Source organism: Panthera leo, chromosome D2, assembly GCF_018350215.1.
Source record: "Panthera leo isolate Ple1 chromosome D2, P.leo_Ple1_pat1.1, whole genome shotgun sequence".
Taxonomy (NCBI): Eukaryota; Metazoa; Chordata; class Mammalia; order Carnivora; family Felidae; genus Panthera; species Panthera leo.
In genome coordinates, this window is record NC_056689.1 from 84,148,836 (window position 1) to 84,169,762 (window position 20,927).

Here is a 20,927-nt window from a genome sequence, read left to right on the forward strand (position 1 = left end):
AAGCCTGCTTGGAATTCTCTCCCTTAGGCCCTCTCCCCTGCTTGTGCATTCTCTCTCCCTCTCTCCCTCCACCCCCGCGTCTCTGAAATAAAATTTAAAAATTAAAATAAATACATTGTGCAAGAGTGCAGCCCAGTGAACATCGACCGTGTTGAATGTGCTTCTGGAGTGCAGACAGGTTCTGCAGTGGTGTCTTTATGTTGGTAACCTGGTCAGTACACAAATCCACCCCCTTCCCGGGCTTCATCCTTTAAGGAGAGACTTTATGTTTTCAACGTTTATGCGTCAAGGACTTACAACCGTCTGACATTAGCTGATGCCATTGAAACAAAAAATTGGTCCGAGAACACAAACCTAATACCTTCCTTGGAGAGTTACAGTCAGGGCATTGTGTTTACCTGACAATATGTCATGTTTATAGTTCTAAGAAGGACTCCTGCAGACTTTGTGGGAATGCCAAAGTGTCTCAAAATTAAGAATAGTTTTTCCAAGACTACTGCTAACTGAGCAGATCATTCCACCTCCGTTACGCCATTCTGACCCGCTAGTGTAGAGGCTGGAAAATGCGTGTGATCTGGACAGGACGGCAGGCAGGGACTGCATCTGGGGCTGCGTCCAGTTCAGTAGCGCACAAGCGTGGCACTTCGTAGACCCTGTACGTTCTCCTCATTCGTATCCTATCGATTTGTGACAGTGATTACATGCTATTGTAGCACAGGGAAGAGGGTTTTTACCCGACTCTATGACTTGTAGACTTTCTGGGAATTTTCATTAAAGTCAGTGAATTGTACCAGCCGAGACAAACGAGCTGGAGCTGACTGGTGCTTAGGCCAGCCTGGGCTTAGACTGTGTTCCTCAGGCATAGTTTGGGGATCCGGTGGCAGAGACAGTGGTCGTGTTGGAATAAAGCCTCCCTCCGGGGCTGCGGAACTTGGATGAAAGGGGAATCCGCACAGAAGGAGCTGGATACGGACGCTTAGGAGGAGGTGTCCTAAGCGTCCGTATCCCGACACACCCGGGCACCGAGAGGAAGGAGGGCGTGCTGTGTCTTGGGACCTCCTCCTTCCTCACAGAAGGCTTCACCTGTCCTGGCTGCCTTGGGGTTTAGATAGCCACTCGTAGAGGTGTGTTCGGGGGTCTGTCTGTCCCAGTCCACAGGGTGGGGCGGGATGCCTGTGCCCTGGCCTTCTGGTCCTCCCTGGGGCCTTCCAGAGTGACCGCTTGCAGGTGCACTGAGGGTGATCTGCACAGCTGTGCCCTGCCCATTAACCCTGGGGATACCAGGATGTTTTCTTGCAGAGTTAGAAATATTTCCTTCAGGAGCTGGGTAAGGCTCTGGCTTTTCTGTGATGCAGACTCTCATTTTTAGGGTCGGCTCCTCCTCCGCAGCCTTGCAGGTGACTGGGATCTTCTGCTCAGGGCTTGCGTGGCCCGGGAAGACCTATTTGTTGTGGTGGTTTTGACTGTTGAATTTTTCTGAGCTTATTTTGTGTTTACAAATGCCTTTTACAAATAATTCCCAACTCGGCATGATTTGGGGCCTTTCGCCTACAAGCTCACAGGCTCCCCTCCTGCATCCTGTCCCAGAGGGCACGGATCCACCTTCTAGGAACATGGTGTGTGCCCTTCTCTGGATCGGGGACTCTGTCCTTCTCTCTACCTGGATCTCTCGGTCCCTCAAGAACGTCTTCACACTTGCCCCTCATGACCTTCTCTGACCTCTGCCAGCAACTCTAGAAACCTAGCTGCCTTCTCCCTGCTTCTGTGGCCTGTGCCCCCAGTGCCCTTACCACAGGGACACCCGTCTTTCCCACCTGCTGCCACTGTCGGACGCTTGCTTCCTGAGGGACCGTGTCAATAAATCACTGGTTGCCGAGTGGTGCTGGTGATGCCATTTGGTGCACAGGCTTCATCCTGCATTTCCACGGAAAATGCCGGACCCTGCCCTGCACCTTCCCCTGCTCCCTCTGCCTTTACCTGATGCTGACGTGTGTGTGTCCCCTCCAGTCTAGATGATAGCCCCTCAAAGATGGCATTTTCATCAGGCTGGCCTCTGGCTGCATACCAGTGTTTACTTCAGACATTCAGCCAACCAAGGCATCTTAAATATCTGAGTTCGTGATGTGGGTTACATTTTAAATAACATGATGGTGTGTGGCACATGTCATTCTTAAGTGAAGTTTCCCCTGGTGTGCATCGAAAGCATTCACTGTCAACCGTCTCCCAGAGATGAAGCCTCCAGCAGGGATGCCCAGGGTTCCCTGAGAGCATCTGCTGAAAGGCCACACAGCTGACCATTCAGCTCCGAGAGATACTGCCCATCTTGAAAATTGGCCCAGGATAAGAAAATTCCAGAAGGATCAATAATATGTATTCCTTTTTAAAATTGTGTTCCTAAACTTCTGCTTTGCAGAAAACCCTATAAAAGGGGGATGGTAGGTAAGACCAGGACCAAAGACTTGCAGACCCCGTACCCGACAAGAGGTTTGTGTTCCTAACGTATAAGGTCCTGTCGGAACTCAACAATAAGAAAATAACATTCCAGTTGGAAAAGGGGCAGAAGAATCGCATACTCTACCAAAGAGGACAGAAGTTTGGCAATAAGCCCAAGAAAAGATGATCCCCAGCAGCCAGTAGGGAAATGCAAGGTGATGTCACAGTGAGACACCGCTGACGCCCAGCAGCCACTGTGGAAACGACGTGGTGGCTGCTTATGAAGTTAACCTATAGCGTCCATGCAGGCCCGGCGGCGACACTGCTGCTCAGACGTCCTCGAGAAACAGAAATTCGTGTCCACCCGAAAGCTGTGCCCAGATGTTCACAGCCCCAGGTCGGGAACCACCCAAATGTGTTTCCAAAGGTGAATGGATAAACGGGGGCCCATTTTCAATGAATACTTCCCAACAAAAAGCAGGGACTCGTGGACACATGACACAACCTGGAAGTGTCTAAAGGGCCTTGTGCTGAGTGAAGGAAGCCAGCCCAGGAAGGTGTGGTTTTTGTTGCGTGACACTCTTGAGATGACAAACGTGTAACGATAAAGAGCAGGTCAGCGGTGGTCAGGTACCGACCGGCCAGGGGTGCCGTGGGACTGTAGAGAGAGGTCCGTGTGTGACAGAACAGGGCTGTGTCCTGCTTTGTAAAGCATACGTTAAACCTGGTGACATCGAGTCAGATTTGTAGTTTAGTTGCCAGTGTTGTACCAATGTCAGCTTCCTGGTTTTGAGAATGTACTATGATTCCTAAGAGGATATCATGGAGGAAAATGGAGTAAAAGGTACATGGAAGCTGTGTCCACTCTTTTTGCAATGTCTTATGAATCTTCATTTTTTTTTTCGAAATAAAGTTTTAAAAAATCTGTTCCTACTCCATACCATTTAAAAAAAACAACAACAACAAAAGAAAAAACAATAGAGAGTGGGAGAGAGTGGGCACGTTGCTGGCTTTGCTGCTGTGAATTCGAGAAAAACAGCTTCGTGTAAGAATGCAGGCGTAGGGGGTGGATCCACTCGTGGAAGGAAAGTAAATCCCAAGCTAAAAGACGATTTTCCCCCCACGATTTAGGGAAGAAAGGAAACTCTTAGGCTGGAAAAAAAAAAGTGTGCTGAACATGATACCGCTCATTGCTTACTCTTTGATTAGCCTCATTACCTTGTGTTTTAATGACTTAAAAAACAGATCCAGAGCAGCCAAAGAGAAAATGTCCAAGCGAGTTTCAGGCTTTCCCACGCGACAACTTTTAACAGTGTGCAGGGAGGAGATACGGAAAACTTCTTCCTGACACTGATCACATTTGAAACTTCATACTTTCTTAATTCAGTCTGTTATTGACAGTAATATATTTTAACTCGAGAATGTGTTCATTCAGTGCATATTGACTTGGCTTGTGAAAACGTCCGCCATACACGCTGACATTGGATTTCCTGTCATGGTGACTTAGACGTCAGGACAGCAGTGAGTGATTCCTGCCAGTCAAGGAACTTTCACTGGAGCCCCACTTGAATGGTAATAATCTGCTCCTGTAATTGCTGTGGAAAAGGAAAACCCTCTAGAGATTTTACATCTAATCATTTATTTATAAATCTGTAGATGGCAGTCTGCAGAATACGCATCGGGGGTCAACTTTGTGCTCAAAACAGTTGCCTGATGTTTACATTTCACAGTGTATTTTTTTTTACCAATACCTCCAGCCCCCGTGATCACAAAAGGACCCCGGCTTGCTGGTACTGCTCTGCGCCTCATCCCATGTTCCAGCCACTTCATTACAGATGCCTCTGCAGAGGCCGGTCCCCTCTGTATTAGCTGAAATATGCATGTTTTTCCATCTCATTAATTCAGTCTACATACAATTAATTTTTGCCTATTAATAAACCCCTTGGTGTTAGTGACAGCTATCTAAACCACTTCACCTAGTGTGGAAGAGAAAAGTGTACTTGCAAATTTCCACCCCTCGTCTGCATTTTTATTGTCGTATTTGTGGGTTGGCGGGTGTTGGTGCATAAATCAAGCATTGCCAGGGAATGTAAGCCTGCTGAAGAACCCGGTCTTGGCCCAGCTGATGGGGAAGTCTGAAATATTAATTAGCTCCACTTGTGTTTCGGATAGATGGAGACATAGAAGCCGTCCCAGCTTGTTCGGGTCTCAGGCCACAAAGAGATTTATCGGAGCCTTAGATAAGTCAACTTTCTTTTTTTTTTTAATCTAAATTCTCAACTAATTTGGATACCCCTGAAAGGACATCTTTTCTGTGTGTTCAAATCTCATAAGTTCTCTTTTTAAAAAAAGGCCTCTAAATACAGAGAGATGATTGTGTGTTTGATGGTTCTTCCTACCGATAACATCAAAGGGAAATGCCGAAAATGAGAGTAGATCTTTGCAATTGAAAGGAGGCACCACCTCCTTTGAACACTCATGCGGGAAAGTAGGAAGTCTCTCCCGCTCCCTGCCGGCCCCACCCAAGGTCTTGGTTTTGCTGTCTTCTGATTTACCTTTGTGAGGTCTTTGCCACAAACAAATCACCAGCCAGGAGGAAATGCATTCCTACCCAGGTGTTAAGAATTCTTAGATTTCTTGGGGTGCCTGGGTGACTCAGTCGGTTGAGCATCCAACTCTTGTTTCGTCTCAGGTCATGATCTCACAGTTAATGAGTTCAAGCCCCACATCGGACTCTGCACTGACAGTGTGGAGCCTACTTGGGATTCTTTCTCTCCCTCTGTCTCCGTCTGCCCTTCTGGCTCACACGTGCGCCCTCCCTTTCTCTCTGCCCTTCTCGCTCGTGCGTGCTCTCTCAAAATAAATAACTTAAAAAATTTTTAAAGAACTCTTAAGTTTCTTGCATGGATTTGGAAAAAGTGCAGTCACCATGCACAGCAATAGTCTCTTAGGGGATGCAGCCGCTGGCCTCTTAAAAGTTGCTGCAGTGACTGAGTGCTTTCTGAGGGTCTGCATCTCGGATATGAAGCCGGATAGAGTTTATGGCAGGCCTGAGCAGCAGATGAAACTGTCCATAGAAGGGCTTTAGCGCGCCTGTCCTGTCCACAGGACTGATGTCACGTGAACGTTTCTGGATCGTTTGGCGAGGAGATTTAGCCAGTGTCGCTGGTCAGCTATGTTGGAAGCAGGTGCTTCGTTGAAAGATGGATAAACATTCAATTTGCTGATTTTTAAACAGGCCGTATATATCACGTTTCTCAATTGTGATGATTGACAAGAATATCTTAGCGAGAATATTTCATAGGAACGTGTAACAGCTTGAATGAGACTCTCCATTTGGATACTGTTCACAGATACAGAAATCTCACTGCCATGTGCTGAAGCTTCCTGCCCAGCTGTGAACAGCCTTGCTGGCTGCCCGTGTGAGCTCTCGGAAGGGCCAGTCCTGTCCTCGCAGTCCTTGTTTAACACCTTAGAATGCCTTCCCACACTCTGGGGGTGAAGAGGAGACCTGCCCCTTACGCCTGCCCGCCCCTGTCTCCCTCAGACCTGCAGCCTTCTTCCCTTGCCGCCCGCAGGGCCAGATCCTTCCCGTGTGGGCTCCTTCCCCGGGGGCCCTCCTCCATCCAACTCTTGTGCTTTTCCACGGCTACACGGTGTAACACAGGAGTTCAGTAGCTCATGCGGTGAGCGATTGGTTAATACTAAGTACAGTTGACCCTTGAGCAATGGGGGTTGGGGCACTGACCCCCCACACAGTTGAAAATTCACATTTAACTTTTGACCCCCCCCCCAAACTTAACTATTAATAGCTTACTGTTAACTGGAAGCCTTACCAGTGACCTGAACAGTCGATTTACTTGTTTTGTGTGTTACATGAGCCATATACGGTATTCTTACGGTGAAGTCAGCTGGAGAAAACACCGATAAGCAAATCATAAAGAATATGTGTTTACGGGACCGTAGTGCATCGAGCAAAGTCTCCGTACACATGGACACACACACACTGACACCGCATTGTTCGAGAATCAGCTGTCCTGTCAGAACACTGAGTGTCAAATTCCTGACTGCCTTGAGCTTCTCCAGAGCAAGTCCTATCAACGATAACTGATCATTTCATGAAGTCTAATGAAGACACCATGAGTTGGCTTTGGAGTTGAGTAAGTCAGCCTCTGAGAAAGTGAGGTATCTGCCACTTTTGTGAAGAATTGTCTGCATGCACGGATCTTATTTTGGCCTGGTTTCTAGATAATTGAGGAAGTTTCTATTTCTGTTATCTCTGCACCACAGTAGTTAATTATCCCCTAGTTCTGAGGACCGGCCAGTGACCCTCTTCCTCCCCTTGCCCTTGATTATTCGTAAGTTTAAGACCGTGCCCAGTGGCAGCTGCTCACCACCATCCGTCATCCAGTTCATGCTACTTTTTAATGTCAATTATAAAGAAAATTGCTCCTCTGGCTTCAGAAGTTTATTTAAATTTCTTCTGCGAAAATTGGTGGCTTTTCAGACTTCATGTCGAAAGCAGTAGAAACAGGCAGACATCGGGAGGCACTGGTGTGTCCGGTGGATTCTTCTAAAAATGAAAGTTCTGTTTTGCTGCTGTTTAGAGACTCAGAAAAAAATAAAAATAAAAAGCAGCTCTAAATCCCCTCCCAAGGTGCCATCCAGATAGACCTGCAGGATGATTCTGTGTGAACAGGGCAGAAGACAGCAAGCCTTACCTTGGTTAGTAGGGGCCCTGCCTGTCCTGAGTGATGTCTTCTCTCTGCCTGGCATGCATGAGGTACCCCGAGCCAGTCCTAGCTCAGGACACCGAAGAAGAGAGCTCAAATACCGAGGAGGAGCACTGAGGGAGAAGGAGAAAGTGCTCGTGCCCTGGCCGCCAAGCTGATGCTGGCATCTCAGTACCATGGATGTGGACGGAGCCAAGGGCATCCCCCTCAGGACCAGTCCCCTGAGAACACAAGGACAACCTGTCCTCAGGGTGCATCCTCCCGCCCTTGCCTGGCAGAGCGGGTGGAGGAAGAGGTAGGCTGTATCTTCCCCATCCCTGCATCCCTTAGAAGCTTCTGTAGCGTGCCATACATGATGGATACTGAGCAGGTGTTTATGTGCAGAAGAGGAACGCCACCATGCCCATTCAGTTCCACGGGGGACAAAACTCGTGTGTGCTTCCCCTGTCCTTGGGACACAGAGGACTGTGCTGAATATCAGCCCCTCAGAACATCTCTCGTTTCCTGGAAGCTCGGCATGCAGTTGTTAAATATTACATAGTTTGGGGTGGGGGGTGTATTTTTAGGAAGAAACATGTGTTTCTTTTTGATCCTTTGTTTCTTAAAATGTTCGGTGGAGTTCGCACATTTCTAGTATGTGTATTTTATGTTACTGTTTTCCCTGTAAAACATTTCATTGAAAATGGCAAGTGGGATAGTTTGAGGTTTTTCCAAGCTTAGGCGTTCAGCTGCAGACCCAGCTCCTGCCAGAGTTTCTGGTTTGGTTCCTGGAAATAGGAGTTCGTTTTCTGAGTCACATACGTAGTGATTAGTGGGGAGATGTTCAGTTTTCCTAAAGTAGGAGTGAAGGAAGCATGGGTACCAAAAAGGGGACAGTAGCCTGGGAGTCGTGAATGTTTGTTTTCAAGTCTGACTTCTGTTTAATTCTTGTAAGTGTTTTAAAGAAGAAAGCCTGGCGGAGCAGATCGTTTATTTAACACGAGCAAACACCCCTTTTCTGTACTCTTTTGGTCTTTTTTCCCGGGTGGTTACGCCAGCTCTTTTGAAGACATCGTACACCAGGCAGAGGGCCATTTCTGTTGGAAGAGTTGAGAAGATCCTTGGCTGAGCTTGTATTAGTCACACTCTGATCGGCAGGGCTGAGAGCTGACAAGTTCACTCTCCGTTGCCTTGTGCTGTGTGACTTCAGATCCGTGGTGTCTCAGGGATTTCTGCGCTGGGCCAGCGATGCCCGGAAGAGGAGAGGAGGTGATGGGCTGTGGTAAATGTGAAACTGCATAAGACCTGACGTGATTGCTCATATAGTATATAAATGGAGAAATACCGTCTCTATGATAAGGTAGTTCATCCCGGTAGTTCTTAAGTCCATGCAAGTCCGTTGAATCTTGGACTCTGGGTGGAACCAAAGCTGGAAATCCTGAAATCCCCTCCTGTGCCTCGGATCTGGTTCAGAAACCTATTCCTTAGATGTTTCAAGTTTTGATCAAAACTGGCCTGCGGTCGAAGCAGTCTGTAACTGTGGAAGTTTGTAGCTGGTGTTTGTATGTATCTTAACCCATTTAAGAAGTTCAATTATTAAGCCCTTCAGAGAACGCATGACGAGGTTGATAGAAAACAAAATCTTAGGAGTACAATGAGGCAGCAGAATACATCAAACTATTTTCACTTATTACCATTCACTGGCCATCGTGAGCCCTTCACCAAAGGCAGTGAAGTGTCCGTTGCTTCAAATGACAGAGATGCCCGAAGGCACGGGCCGTGCTTGTGGAAGCCGGCAGACTGGTCCACGTGAACAGGGCTCAGTATGTGGGGGTGGAGGGTGAGAACACTTGGAGGCGCTTGGGGTGATGGGATGTGGGGTGTGGCTGACCTGCAACCACGGGAGTTCTGGAGCAGCACCAACCATGGGGCCCGCTCCGTGGGCTGAGGTCAGCCTGGGGAGGGGGGGAGCATCCGGGGTGGGGGAGGGGCAGGCACAGTGCAGGATGACAAAGGGCCGTGGCCAGATTGGCTGGAGCTCGCGGTCCCTTGGGGGTGACCCTGCGTCAAGGCCAGACCGGGGGTTCTGACTAACACCAGACAGAACTTGGATATGACTCCGTGTGCATGATGAGAAGTCAGGAAAGGCTTGTGAGCAGGATGGTGACCTGGACCAGGCAGGATTTTCAGAAGCTTTACCTGGTCTGGGCAGGTTCTTCACATGGGGAAAGGAGTGTGGCCAGGATGGTTCAGAGGCTCTGGTGGTTGTGCAGGATGCGGGTGCAAAGCTGTGCATAGGCTACAAAGGGGAAAGGGGAGGAGAGACCTCACCAAGCCAAACCCAGCAGTATCCCCAGGGGTAGGCGAGCATGTGGTGTAGGGGTCAAGGGGAGACCAGCAGCTGGGGCAGCTTTCCGAGAGAAACCAGAATCTAGATTCTCACCCCGTATCTTGTGATCTGTGCACATAGAGTTCCTGGCACAATGCCCAGTGCGTAGCGAGTGCTCAGTAAATACCAGTGCCATGATTGACGCCATTTATTCATTCGGTACCACCCAAACCGGGTGGCTCAGATTGATGTGGGTTGGGGTGGTTGGATGTAGAATCCGGCTTACATTCAGGTTTGGAGAAGCATTTGGATCTGGGAGCATCACAGGTGAGAGTACCAGAGTGGAGTGACAGGAAATCAGCAGTGAAGGGAACCTTCTGGAGAGACCAGGCCCACAACCTTCTGTACAGGGCTAGATACTAAACATCTTGTAGACCAGACCACCTCTGCCACCATTACTCGGCTCTGCCATCGTGCATGTAAACAAATGTGCATGGTTGGGTTCCAGTAAAACTTTGTTTACAAAAATAGCTGGTGGGCCAGGTTTGGCCCATCGAGGCGTGAGGACCCTGAAGATAGTGAAAACCCTGGGGGGGGGGGGGGGGCGGGGCGGGTTGCAGGCGGGCACCAGGGTGGTGCAGTCAGTCAAGCGCCCAACTCTTGGTTTTAGCTCAGGTCATGATCTCATGGTTTCATGGGTTCCAGCCCCGTAGGGCTCTGTGCCAGCAGCGTGGACCCTGCTTGGGATGTGCTCTCTCCCCCTGTCTCTCTGCTCCTCCCCTGCTTGTGCTGTCTTTGTCTCTCTCAAAATAAATAAACGTTTAAAAAACAAAAAAGAGCTTAGAAAAAAGGAAATCCTGTGTGGGGACAAATGTGGGACACCGACGGTTTAGAAGGCTGGATGGTGTTGGCAAGGAGATGCTGTTGGCACAGCTGTGGAGTTGGCCCAGCAAGAGCTTGGGGCCTGAGCTAAGGGGCCGAGGAGGAAGGAGGAGGAAGAAACTCGCAGGTACATTCTGAGCATGAAAATGGCCCAGAAGGACAAACCATGAAGTCACTTTGTGTATAAATGCACACAGCCTCTCCTGGGAGAGCTCTGGGGACCCTAGATTCCCATCCGTCCTCAGCATGGGCAGTGATGGGCACTGTGATAAACTGTCTGGGGTGAAAGGGCTCTCTGGCAAAGCCGGGCAGGGCAGAAGCAAGTTACGTCCCGGTGTCTGTACACAAAAATGAGTAAATATTCACAACGCAATATTAACACACCAGCGAAAAACCAAGTTGCCTATAGGATTCTAGTTTCTGATGGATTATTTTTGTACCTGCATCTGTCACGTGGTCTCCTAAGCGTGAACAAACCCGAGACAGTAAGAGAGCCAGAACAGATGTGAACGCAGTCTTTTTTTTTTTTTAATGTGGTAGCATTTTTCATTTTAAGGTGAGACTAAGGCTATTAATTCTTCCCATTTTTATTTAGTCTTACTATAATTTCTTCTTACTTGCATCCTGAGCAACTACCGAACCTTGCTAACTAAGTCTTGCGTAAAGAGAGGATGTAACTTGTTAGGAAGCAGTAATTTCAATCCATTTGTTGCATTTTTATCAGCACTAAATAATACCTTTTAACCTCCTATCGGGATGAGGGTAAGAATGCCAGATAAAATACAGGATGCCCAATTAAATTTGTGTTTCAGATAAACAATGAATCATTTTTTTAGTGTAAGTATTATGAAAAATTGTGTTGATTTGAAATTCGAATTTAACTAGGTGACCTGTATTTTTCATTTCTCAACTCGAGTATAGTTGAGACACAGCGTTACATTAGTTGTAGGCGTACCACATAGTGATTCGACATCTCAGTACCTGAATCCGCGCTCACAACAGCGTAGGTCGCCTCTGTCACCATACGACACCATCCCCGGGCCACTGACTGTATTCTCTGTGCTGTACCTTTTATTCCCACGACTTACTTGGTAACTGGAAGCTGGTACCTCCCCTTTGCCCATTTTGTCTGAGCGCCCACCCGTCTGGCAACCATCAGTTTGTTCTCGGTGGTTTTAGGTCTGATTCCGCTTTTGTTTATTCGTTTGTTTGTTTTGTTTTAGGTTCTACATGTGAGTGAAATCATATGGTATTTGTCTTTCTCAGTCTGACTTCACTTAGCATAATACCTTCCAGGCCCATCCATGTTGATGCAAATGGCAGACCTCCTATTTCTATGATTAATATTCCTTTGTATGTATACACCGCATTCTCTTTATCCATTCATCTGCAGATGGCCATTTCGATTGCTTCAGTGTCTTGGCTATCGGAAATAATGTTGCAGCAAGTATGGGGAGGTGCATATATCTTTTCAGATTAGTGTTTTCATTTACCCCGTAGTGGTGTTCCTGGATCATATGGTAGTTCCATTTTTAATCTTTTGAGGAACCTCTATCCTGTCTTTCACAGTGGCCACACCAGCTTGCATTCCCACCAACAGTGCAGGAGGCTTCCTCTTTCTCCACACCCTCACCAACACTTGTTGTTTCCTGTGTTTTTGATTCGAGCTATTCTGACAGGCGTGAGGTGGTATCTCTTTGTGGTTTTGATTTCCATGTTCTTGATGGGCCATTTTTTAATCAGATTGTTTTAGCGTTGAGTTGTATTAGTCCTTTATACATTTTGGATACTAACCCCTTATCAGATATGCCATTTGCAAATGTCTTCTCCCACTCAATAGCTTACCTTTTCGTTTGGTTGATGTTTCTTTCACTGTGTGAAAGCTTTTTATTTTGATATAGTCCCATTAGTTTATTTTTGCTTTTGTTTCCCTTGACTTGGGAGACATATCTAGGAAGATGTTGCTATGGCTGATGTCAGAGACATTACTGCCTGTGCTCTCTTCTAGGACTGTAATGGTCTCGCATCTCACGTGTAGGTCTTTAATTCATTTTTAATTTATTTTTGTGTGTGGTTGTAAGAAAGTGATCCAGTTTCATTCTTTTGCATGTAGCTGCCCAGTTTTCCCAACACCATTTTGTTGAAGAGACTGTCTTTTTCCTACTTTTTCCTACTTTTTCCTACTTTTTCCTGTGTATTCTTGCCTTCTTTGTCAAAGATTGACCATACAAGCATGGGCATACTTCTGAGCTCTCTGTTCTGTTCCATTGATCTGTGTGTCTCTTTTTGTGCCAGTACCATACTGTTTTGATGACTACAGCTTTGTAGTATATCTTGCAGTCTGGAGTTAACGATACCTCCAGCTTTGTTGTTTTTTTTTTCTCAAGATTGCTATAGCTATTTGGGACATTTTGTGGTTCCAAATAAATTTTAGGATTCTAGTTCTATGCAAAATGCCGTTGATATTTTGATAGGGATTACATTGAATCTGTAGATTGCTTTGGTTAGTATGGATGTTTTAACAAAATTCTTCCCTTCTGTGAGCATAGAATATATTTACAGTTGTGTCATCGTCAGTGTTTTATGGTTTTCAGAGTACAGGTCCTTCACCTCCGTGGTTAAGTTTACTTCTAAGTATTTTATTATTATTGGTTCAGTTGTAAATGGAATTGTTTTTTTAATTTCTCTTTCTGCTACTTAGTCATTAGTGTAAAGAAACGCTGCCAATTTCCATATGTTAATTTTGTATCCTGCAGCTTTACTGAATTCATTTATTGTAATAGTTTTTTGGTGGAGTCTTAATGGTTTTCTACGTATAGTATCATGTCATCTGCAAATAGTGGAGGTTTAACTTCTTCCTTACCAGTGTGGATGCCTTTCATTCTTTTCTCTTGTCTGATTGCTGTGCTGGGGCTTCTAGTACTATGCTGAATAAAGGTGGCAAGAGTAGACATCCTTATCTTGTTCCTAATCTTAGAGGAAAAGCTCTCAGTCTTTCACCATTGAGATGTTAGCTGTGGATTTTTATCATGGATAGAAGTTGGTTATGCTGAGGCATGTTCCCTCTAAATCCACTTTGTTGAGAGTTTTTTTCTGCATCTATTGAGATGATCATATGATTTTTATCCTTCGTTTGTTGGTGTGGTATATCACATTAATTGATTTGCAAATATTGAACCATCCTCGTATCCCTGGAATAAATCCCACTTGATCATGGTGAGTCAGCTGTTTAAAGTATTGTTAAATGGAGCTTACTAATATTTTGTTGAGGATTTTTCTGTTTGTGTTCATCAGAGATATTGGCTTGTAGTTTGTGTGTTTGTGTGTGGCATCTTTATCTGGTTTGGGTGTCAGGGTAACACTGGCCTCACTGAATGTATTTGGATGCTTTCCTTCCTCCTCCATTTTGGAATAGTTTGAGGAGAGTAGGTATTACCTCTTCTGTAAGTGTTTGGTAAAATTCACCTGTGAATCCGTCTGGTCCTGGACTTTTATTTTTTTGGTAGTTTTATAATTAACAATTCAATTTCATAAGTAGTAACTGGTCAGTTCAGATTTGTATTCCTTATTGATTTAGTTTTGGAAGATTATAACGTCTCTAAGAATTTATCCATTTATTATAGGCTTCCCAGTGTTGGCATATAATTTTTCATAATATTCTATTATAATTCTTTGTATCTCTGTAGTGTCTGTTCTCTTTCATTTCTGATTTTATTAATTTGAGTCCTTTCTCTTTTCTTTTTTTGATGAGTCTAAGGGTTTGTCAATGTTGTTTATCTTTTCAAAGAACCATTTCTTGATTTTCTTCTATTGTTTTTTTGTCTCTGTGTCATTTATTTCTGCTCTGCTCTTTATTGTTTCCTTCCTTCTGTTCACCTTGGGCTTTGTTCCTTTTTAGTTACTTTAGTTGTAGGTTTAGGTTGTTTGAGCTTTTTCTTGTTTCTGGAGGTAGACTTGTATCATTATCTATTTCCCTCCTGGACCTGCTTTTCCTGTGTCCCAAAGATTATGTACTGTTGTATTTTCATTTTCATTTGTCTCCATGTGTTTTTTATCTGATTTCATTATTGACCCATTGGTTGTTTGGTAGCATGTTGTTTGGCCTCCACATGTTTGTGTTTTTCCAGTTGTTGTTTTTGTCTGTATGTGATTGATTTCTAGTTGTATACCATTGTGGCTAGAAAAGATGCATGCATAGTATGATTTCCATCTTCTTGAATTTATTGAGCCTTGTTTTGTGACCTAGCGTACGTTCTATTCTGGAGAATGTTTTCGTGTGTACTTGAAATGAGGAGAATGTTTCATGTGTACTTGAATGTAGTTGGAACATTCTGTATATTTCTCAGCATCTGGTCTAATGTGTCATTTAAAAAGACACTGTTTCTTGGGGCACCTGGATGGCTCAGTCAGTTAAGTGTCCGACTTTGGCTCAGGTCATGATCTCACAGTTCACAAGTTCGAGCCCCGCATCAGGCCCTGTGCTGACTACTCAGAGTCTAGAGCTGCTTCAGATTCTGTCTCCCTCTCTCTCTGCCCCTCCCCTGCTTGCACGCTCTCATGCACTCCTCTGTCTCTCTGTCAAGAATAAATAAACATCAAAAAAAATAAATAAATAAAGACACTGTTTCTTTATTGATCATGTTAGATGATCTAGCCATTGATGTAAATGGAGTGTTAAAGTCCCCTTCCTTCTATTATTGTGTTACCATCCATTTCTTCCTCTGTCAGTTATTATTGGCTTTATGTATTTAGGTGTTCCAATGTTGGGTGCATAGATATTTAAAATTGTTAGATCTCCTTGTTTGATCCCTTTACCATTATGTAATACCCTTCTCGGTGTCTTGTTACCATCTTTGTTTTAAAGTCTATTTTGTCCGATACAAGTATTGCTACCCTGGCTTTTTTTCACTCCCATGTGCATGATAAATGTTTTTCCATCTCTTCACTTTCAGTCTGTATGTATCTTTAGGGCCAACCTTAGTCTCTCTTAGACAGCATATACATGGGTCTTATTTTTCAATCCACCTCTCCCAACCCCTGTGTCTTTTAATTAGAGCATTTAGGCCATTTACATTTAAAGTAATGACCAATAGGTATGTACTTATTGCCATTTTGTTAATTGTTTTCTGGTTGATTTTGTTGTTCTTCTCTCTTGCTTTCTTCTCTTGATCTCTTTTTTTGTGATTGATGAGTCTCTGTCATGTTTGGCTTTCTTTCTATTTTTTGTGCATCTGTTATAGGTTTGGGATTTGCTGTTAGCATGAGGTTCATATATAACATCCTAAGTATATAGCAATTTATGTTAAGTTGATGGTCATTTAATGAACACACAGTCTTAACCTGGACTCCTCAAGAGGAGTCTGAATTTCCAAGCACCTATGAGTTCTGTGAGATTTCAGAATTTATGTTTACATTGCAATTAGAATCTTTAAGAATAAACATTCCACTATATATGAAGGTTAAATGCTTCTTCTGTAGAATTAATTCCCCAGTGGGAGATGTTTCCACAAATAAGACTTTACTTTTTCAAGTTACTGTTTGTTTCAAACTCTTGAGTATTTGAGAATCCTTAGAAAAGAAAAGGATCCCCTAATTATTCAGGCCTGAGACTCCAGCTAAAGCGGAGGACTTAAATTCAGAATGGAGCCAACTTGAGAGGCCTCCAAGCCTCCACAGGCATGCTGTTGTGGATGCAGAGAAGGACACCTGTACTGAGCAAGGCTTAGTTCTGGGAGGGAGCTAGCAATTTGGGACCAGAGAACAGGAGAGAGACCAGAACATTAACAATTCTGTTGTATTTGTGGTTGGCACAGTGATGCAGCCCGGAGGCCCATTGTCTAACCTTGGGGATTGGGTGACACTACATGGGGCAGCAGAGAGGAAACAGGCTCTCCCCTCAAGCTCCCACCAGAAATGGTCTCAGCAGGGTCTTGTCTCTTTGTCCCCCTTTGCTCTTCTCAAGCTCAGGGTGGAGGCGTTCAGGGGTCACATCAAGGCTTAGTGCTCTGAAGTGCCACCCCGGCTCCAGAGGCTTTATTTGCAGGGCCCCTTCTCTCATCCTGGCAGTCAGAACACCTGTAAATAAATGCTGCTTTGTTTTTGCTGGAAAACCCTGTGACGCCCCCTTCTCTCTTCCCCTGGGAGGGCTGTGAACCGGGTCCAGGCGCGGAGCTTACGGTCCACAGACCCGCCTGCCTGCAAGTGTGACAGCCTCCCAGAGGGCTGTATTGATTTTTTTAAGAGGAGGAAAAAGGCATATAAAATTGGACTTTCCAGCCTTCTTTGAGTAGAAAGTGGTGCTTCCTAAAGGGAATTTTAATTGGCTGGCTTTGCAGCTAAAATGCTTTCTGCCCCTTTCTTTCTCCTCTTCACCCTGCCTCCATTCATCCTGTTAGACACCCCCTAAGCCCGTTTGCTTTTACTTCCTGCTCTTGAACATTAAGTGGGTACTTCATTGGCGGACTTCTGATTGGGAGACCTCGGGTGTTGCTAAGTTGGAGCGCCCTGGAAGGAAAGCAGAAGATGCTGGGGTAGCAGCCAGCTCGCAGAACGAGGGGGGCGGGAAATGGCATCTGCTCTTTGCTGCTCAGAGTGAATCATCCTTCAAATTGAAAATCTTGATTTCTGGTGCCAGTGACAATACTTGTTGAAGAAGTACAAATGTTTTCTGCTGCTTGTAATCTACTTCTTGCAAATATTAGTACTCTGGAAAAAAGATTTATTTTAATAATGTGAGTTTTAGGTTTTTTTTTTCTGTAGTTAACATTGTTTTATTACCCTATATCCTTGCCAGAAAGCGCATTTTAAGAGTTTCAATTCAAAATTAAATATGACCTCAGTGTTTTAAAATACAATTACATTAACTGTCCATTTAATAGTTGCTTAAGATTTTTTTGGCCACTAATGTATAGTCAATATACTTGTCTGATATTAAACGCAGGGTTTTCAGCTCTGCTCACCAGCTAACGTGTTCCAGCTGCAACAATAAATAGGAGAAGCGAAGGCTTTCTGAGAAAGTGAGCTACGGAAAGTTGTTGCCAGAGGAAACTGCAGTGCTGTCTTCCATCATAAGCGACACTTTTCTTTAAAAACTCCATTGTGTTTGAAAATAGGGAACTATCTATTATTTAGAACTGTACAGACCAATTTACAAGACAGGTAATTTAGTGGCAGGATTATTTATTAATGAGCCCAGTACACAAGTTAATGGGACTAAACCCTGTGGAGGTCAGTCTTCCTATAACACATGCCTTTTGGAGCGAAAAGAGGTGGTGTCTTCAGAACATTGAGTTATTATTTTAGTATTTAAATTAAGACACCTTCCCTTGCTAAGATGTGATTTTTTTTTCTGAATTGCATCACAACAAAGTCGTCTAGATGCTGTATGGAGATCAATTTTGTCAACCATATTAGGGGTGGGTATGTTTTAGTCCTGTTAGTACCTAAGGCGTGAGAACCTGGAGAAGGGGCCGTGGCTTTCCAGGCTCAGGCACGTGCCGCCTTCCCCGCCACATGCTTTGTCTCTGGGATGCTCCGCCCCACTGTTCACCAGACCTTCCAGAATTCCCAGTCACCGTGGCAGGGACACTCATGTTCCTGCTTCCCGAAAGTGGGTTTCCTTCTTATGCCTGTATTCCCCCAGAATTGATCAGAAGGCAGTGACTGCAGGGGGTCTGCTGGTGTCCCCTGCATGTCAAAGGGGGGGGGGCGGGGCCACAGAGTTCTCCCCCACGAGGACCCTCTTCCCTCTTTCTATGGCGACCTGATGAGCTGCTCTTGGGAGACTGAAAAACCTCACGGAGAAAGGAGGGGCAGCACAGATGGCCTTCCTCGCATGTGTGCAATTGCTGGAATTCAACACCTATCAGTAGTCAAGGAATGAAGTATTCGCTGTTGAATTTCATTTTTCTTGTGTTTCATCTCGTTATACAGTTGATTGCCTTATAGCAGGAGTGGGGAATGCCGTGAAGAAAGCCCACTTAGTTTTGTGTCTTCAAATCTGAAACACTTCCAGGTTTTGACTGTGGAGTCCTATCAAAGTAAGCAGAATTGGAAGTGATGCCCAGTCCCTGGGCTTTAACAAACTTTGTTACTCAGCATTCTGCTACAAAATCTGAAAAGGCAGAGAAATGCAGCTCTCGCTGTTTAGAAAATCTTTGTGGGTTTTTCTTCCCTCCCCCCTGCCCCCGGGGAATGTTTTCGGCAAATTATTCATTGGAAAAACGAAACATGAACCGCAGGTGTTTCACAGCGCGTGTGCCGTGGTGGCCGTGTTCTCACCGTTGCATCTTGTCCACCCACTCGTTCAGCAGGCAGATCCTGAGCACCAGCACTGTGCCAGATTGGACCCCAGGGCTGGGAGGCAGAGTTGGGATCAGCTCCACGACAACGCACGGCTCTTCAGCCAAAGACCTCGAGCAGCCTTTGTGGGGAGCCCACCCATCTGACTTCTTCATGCAGCCTAGACTGACATCTGCCCATTGCAAACCAGCCTGCCCTGCTGGTTTGCCAAGCCACGTGAGAACCATAACGTGGCTTTTATCACCCTGGTCCTTGCTTCCAGAGGGTTGAGTGTAGGGAAGATGGTGAGCCTGGGACATTCTAAGGCCTAGGCTGCTTACCTGTATAAAGGAATGTTGTGTGGAATGGTCGTCGAGGCGTTTAAACGTAAACATGGACTTCCTTTGAGGGTGTAGACCAGTGATGCCCAGCGGGCTGCTCCCAAAGACCCAAGACCCTACAGTGTGGACACTCCGTCCGTCTTCCTGGAAGTGTGTAGTATATAACAGAACTAGATTTAACACTTAGATTCCCATTGTCCTCGAATTGATAGGGCAGTGGGCCAAGGTTGTAGTCTTACGGATTAGGGAGAACTTTATAGAAGTTACCTAAACATAAAAGAATAAATCCAAATGCTATATAGGATATATGCTATCAAGAATAGAGCATGTGAACATAAGGACTTTTCCTTATAAGGGGTGACTACTCATTTCCATTTCAGAGATGATCTGGAATACTGTGACTTCAAGGAGGTGGTACAGAGGTTAAGGTCTTTGGAATCAGACTTTAATTCAAGTTCTGGTTGCATCCCTCATGCATTGATTAAGTTATTATCACAAGACTTCTGGACTTAGTTTCATCTTCTGGAACATAGAGATAATATCTCCCTTAGGGGTTATTGGGAGGAATAAATATGGAATAGTTGTTTTTTTTTTTTTTTAATTAAATACCTCACACGTGGTAGGCACTCAGTAAATAGCAGCTATGAAATTTTATGCAAGTGTTTTCCTTGACTTGTTTCCCTATAGTTGGTCCTCACCTTTATTCAGTGGACCCCTCGTTTCCAAAATGTCATATCATGTAATGGAGGTCTGACAGTGAGACATTCTCTCAACTGGGACTTCTGTATTCAGTTGCCTTGACTCTGGCTGACCTTGAATGTGTTACTGAGAGAGTGGGGTATTAGATTGCATGGTAGAAAGCCAGTCATCTTGGGGCGCCTGGGTGGCTCAGTCGGTTAAGCGCCAACTTTGGCTCAGGTCATGATCTCATGATTTGTGAGTTTGAGCCCCGCGTCAGGCTCTGTGCTGACAGCTCGGAGCCTGGAGCCTGCTTCGGATTCTGTGCCTCCCTCTCTCTCTGCTCCTTCCCTACTCGTGCTCTGTCTCTGTCTCTCAAAAAAATAAATAAACATTGAAAGCAAGCAAGCAAGCAAGCCTGACAGTCAGTCATCTTTGCCCATCTTAACTATGGCCCTGAGAGTTTCCAGTTCTCATGCTACTTTCTTTTTTCTCTTCACAGTTGTGTGTTTTAGGGAGCAAAGGCCCTCTCACTGATGGTTCAGTTCTGTGTCCCTAAAATCTTATATCCCAGAGCCAGCCCTTGTTTGAAACCTATGTCTTTTTCCTTAGGTGTCCTTGCAAAACTTTAATGGCACAGAGCAGTTAGTACATGTAATGACCTTCTGCACTATCATTCTGTCGTTTGGGCACAGACATCGATTTTGCTTATCTTGGCATGTGAAGGAAGGAGTCTGATTCCTCTCTGTGTCTCCTGAGCCTGCAGTGGCACACACCCTCAGCAGAGCGGAGCAAGGCCACACAGAGTCTTTGAGGGCACTGGAAGGGGCACCTGTAGAGAGTGTGCGGGTTGGCTCAGCAGAGAGAGACCAGACTGTGGAGGACACTCAGAACAGGTGGCTGCTGCCCTGGGCCACATGCATTATAAAGTCAGCCTGGCGGATGCTTGCGGTTGACCAGATGCCCCATTATGAAATCTCCATGTGAATGTGAGGTTTCTATAATTTTCGTTTGTGGACCAATTCATTATTTGTCCCTTCTTTACCGGGAGTGTAGAGAATTACTGAATAATGCAAAGTTACCTAACCCTAAAGATCCTGTGGGGGGAAAAAAGTGCCCATAAGGGAGTACCAATAATTTGAGGAGACCGGTGGAAATGACTCTTTAAAAATTGTGTATTTTTATGGGTATTTTTCAACAAACGTACTAAATTTATTCTTGACAATTGTAATCTACCTACCTAACAATTTGATGAGAACTCTTTATTCCTCT

The 20,927-nt window shown here is 45.2% G+C and overlaps 1 protein-coding gene across 7 annotated transcripts in view; it reads left to right on the forward strand.

Moving 5' to 3' along the window:
• MGMT (O-6-methylguanine-DNA methyltransferase) overlaps positions 1-20,927 on the forward strand; it is a 296,999-nt gene that overhangs the window by 222,933 nt on the left and 53,139 nt on the right. Inside the window, exon 1 of one of the 7 annotated variants that reach the window (XM_042907576.1) lies at positions 2,721-2,860. The exons of 5 other annotated variants lie outside the window; for them this stretch is intronic. In XM_042907576.1, the coding sequence (XP_042763510.1) occupies positions 2,736-2,860 (125 nt within the window). In that variant the 5' untranslated portion in view covers positions 2,721-2,735. Of the gene's footprint in view, positions 1-2,720; positions 2,861-20,927 lie in introns of those variants that run through there. One more of the 7 variants, XM_042907577.1, reaches the window with a different exon arrangement.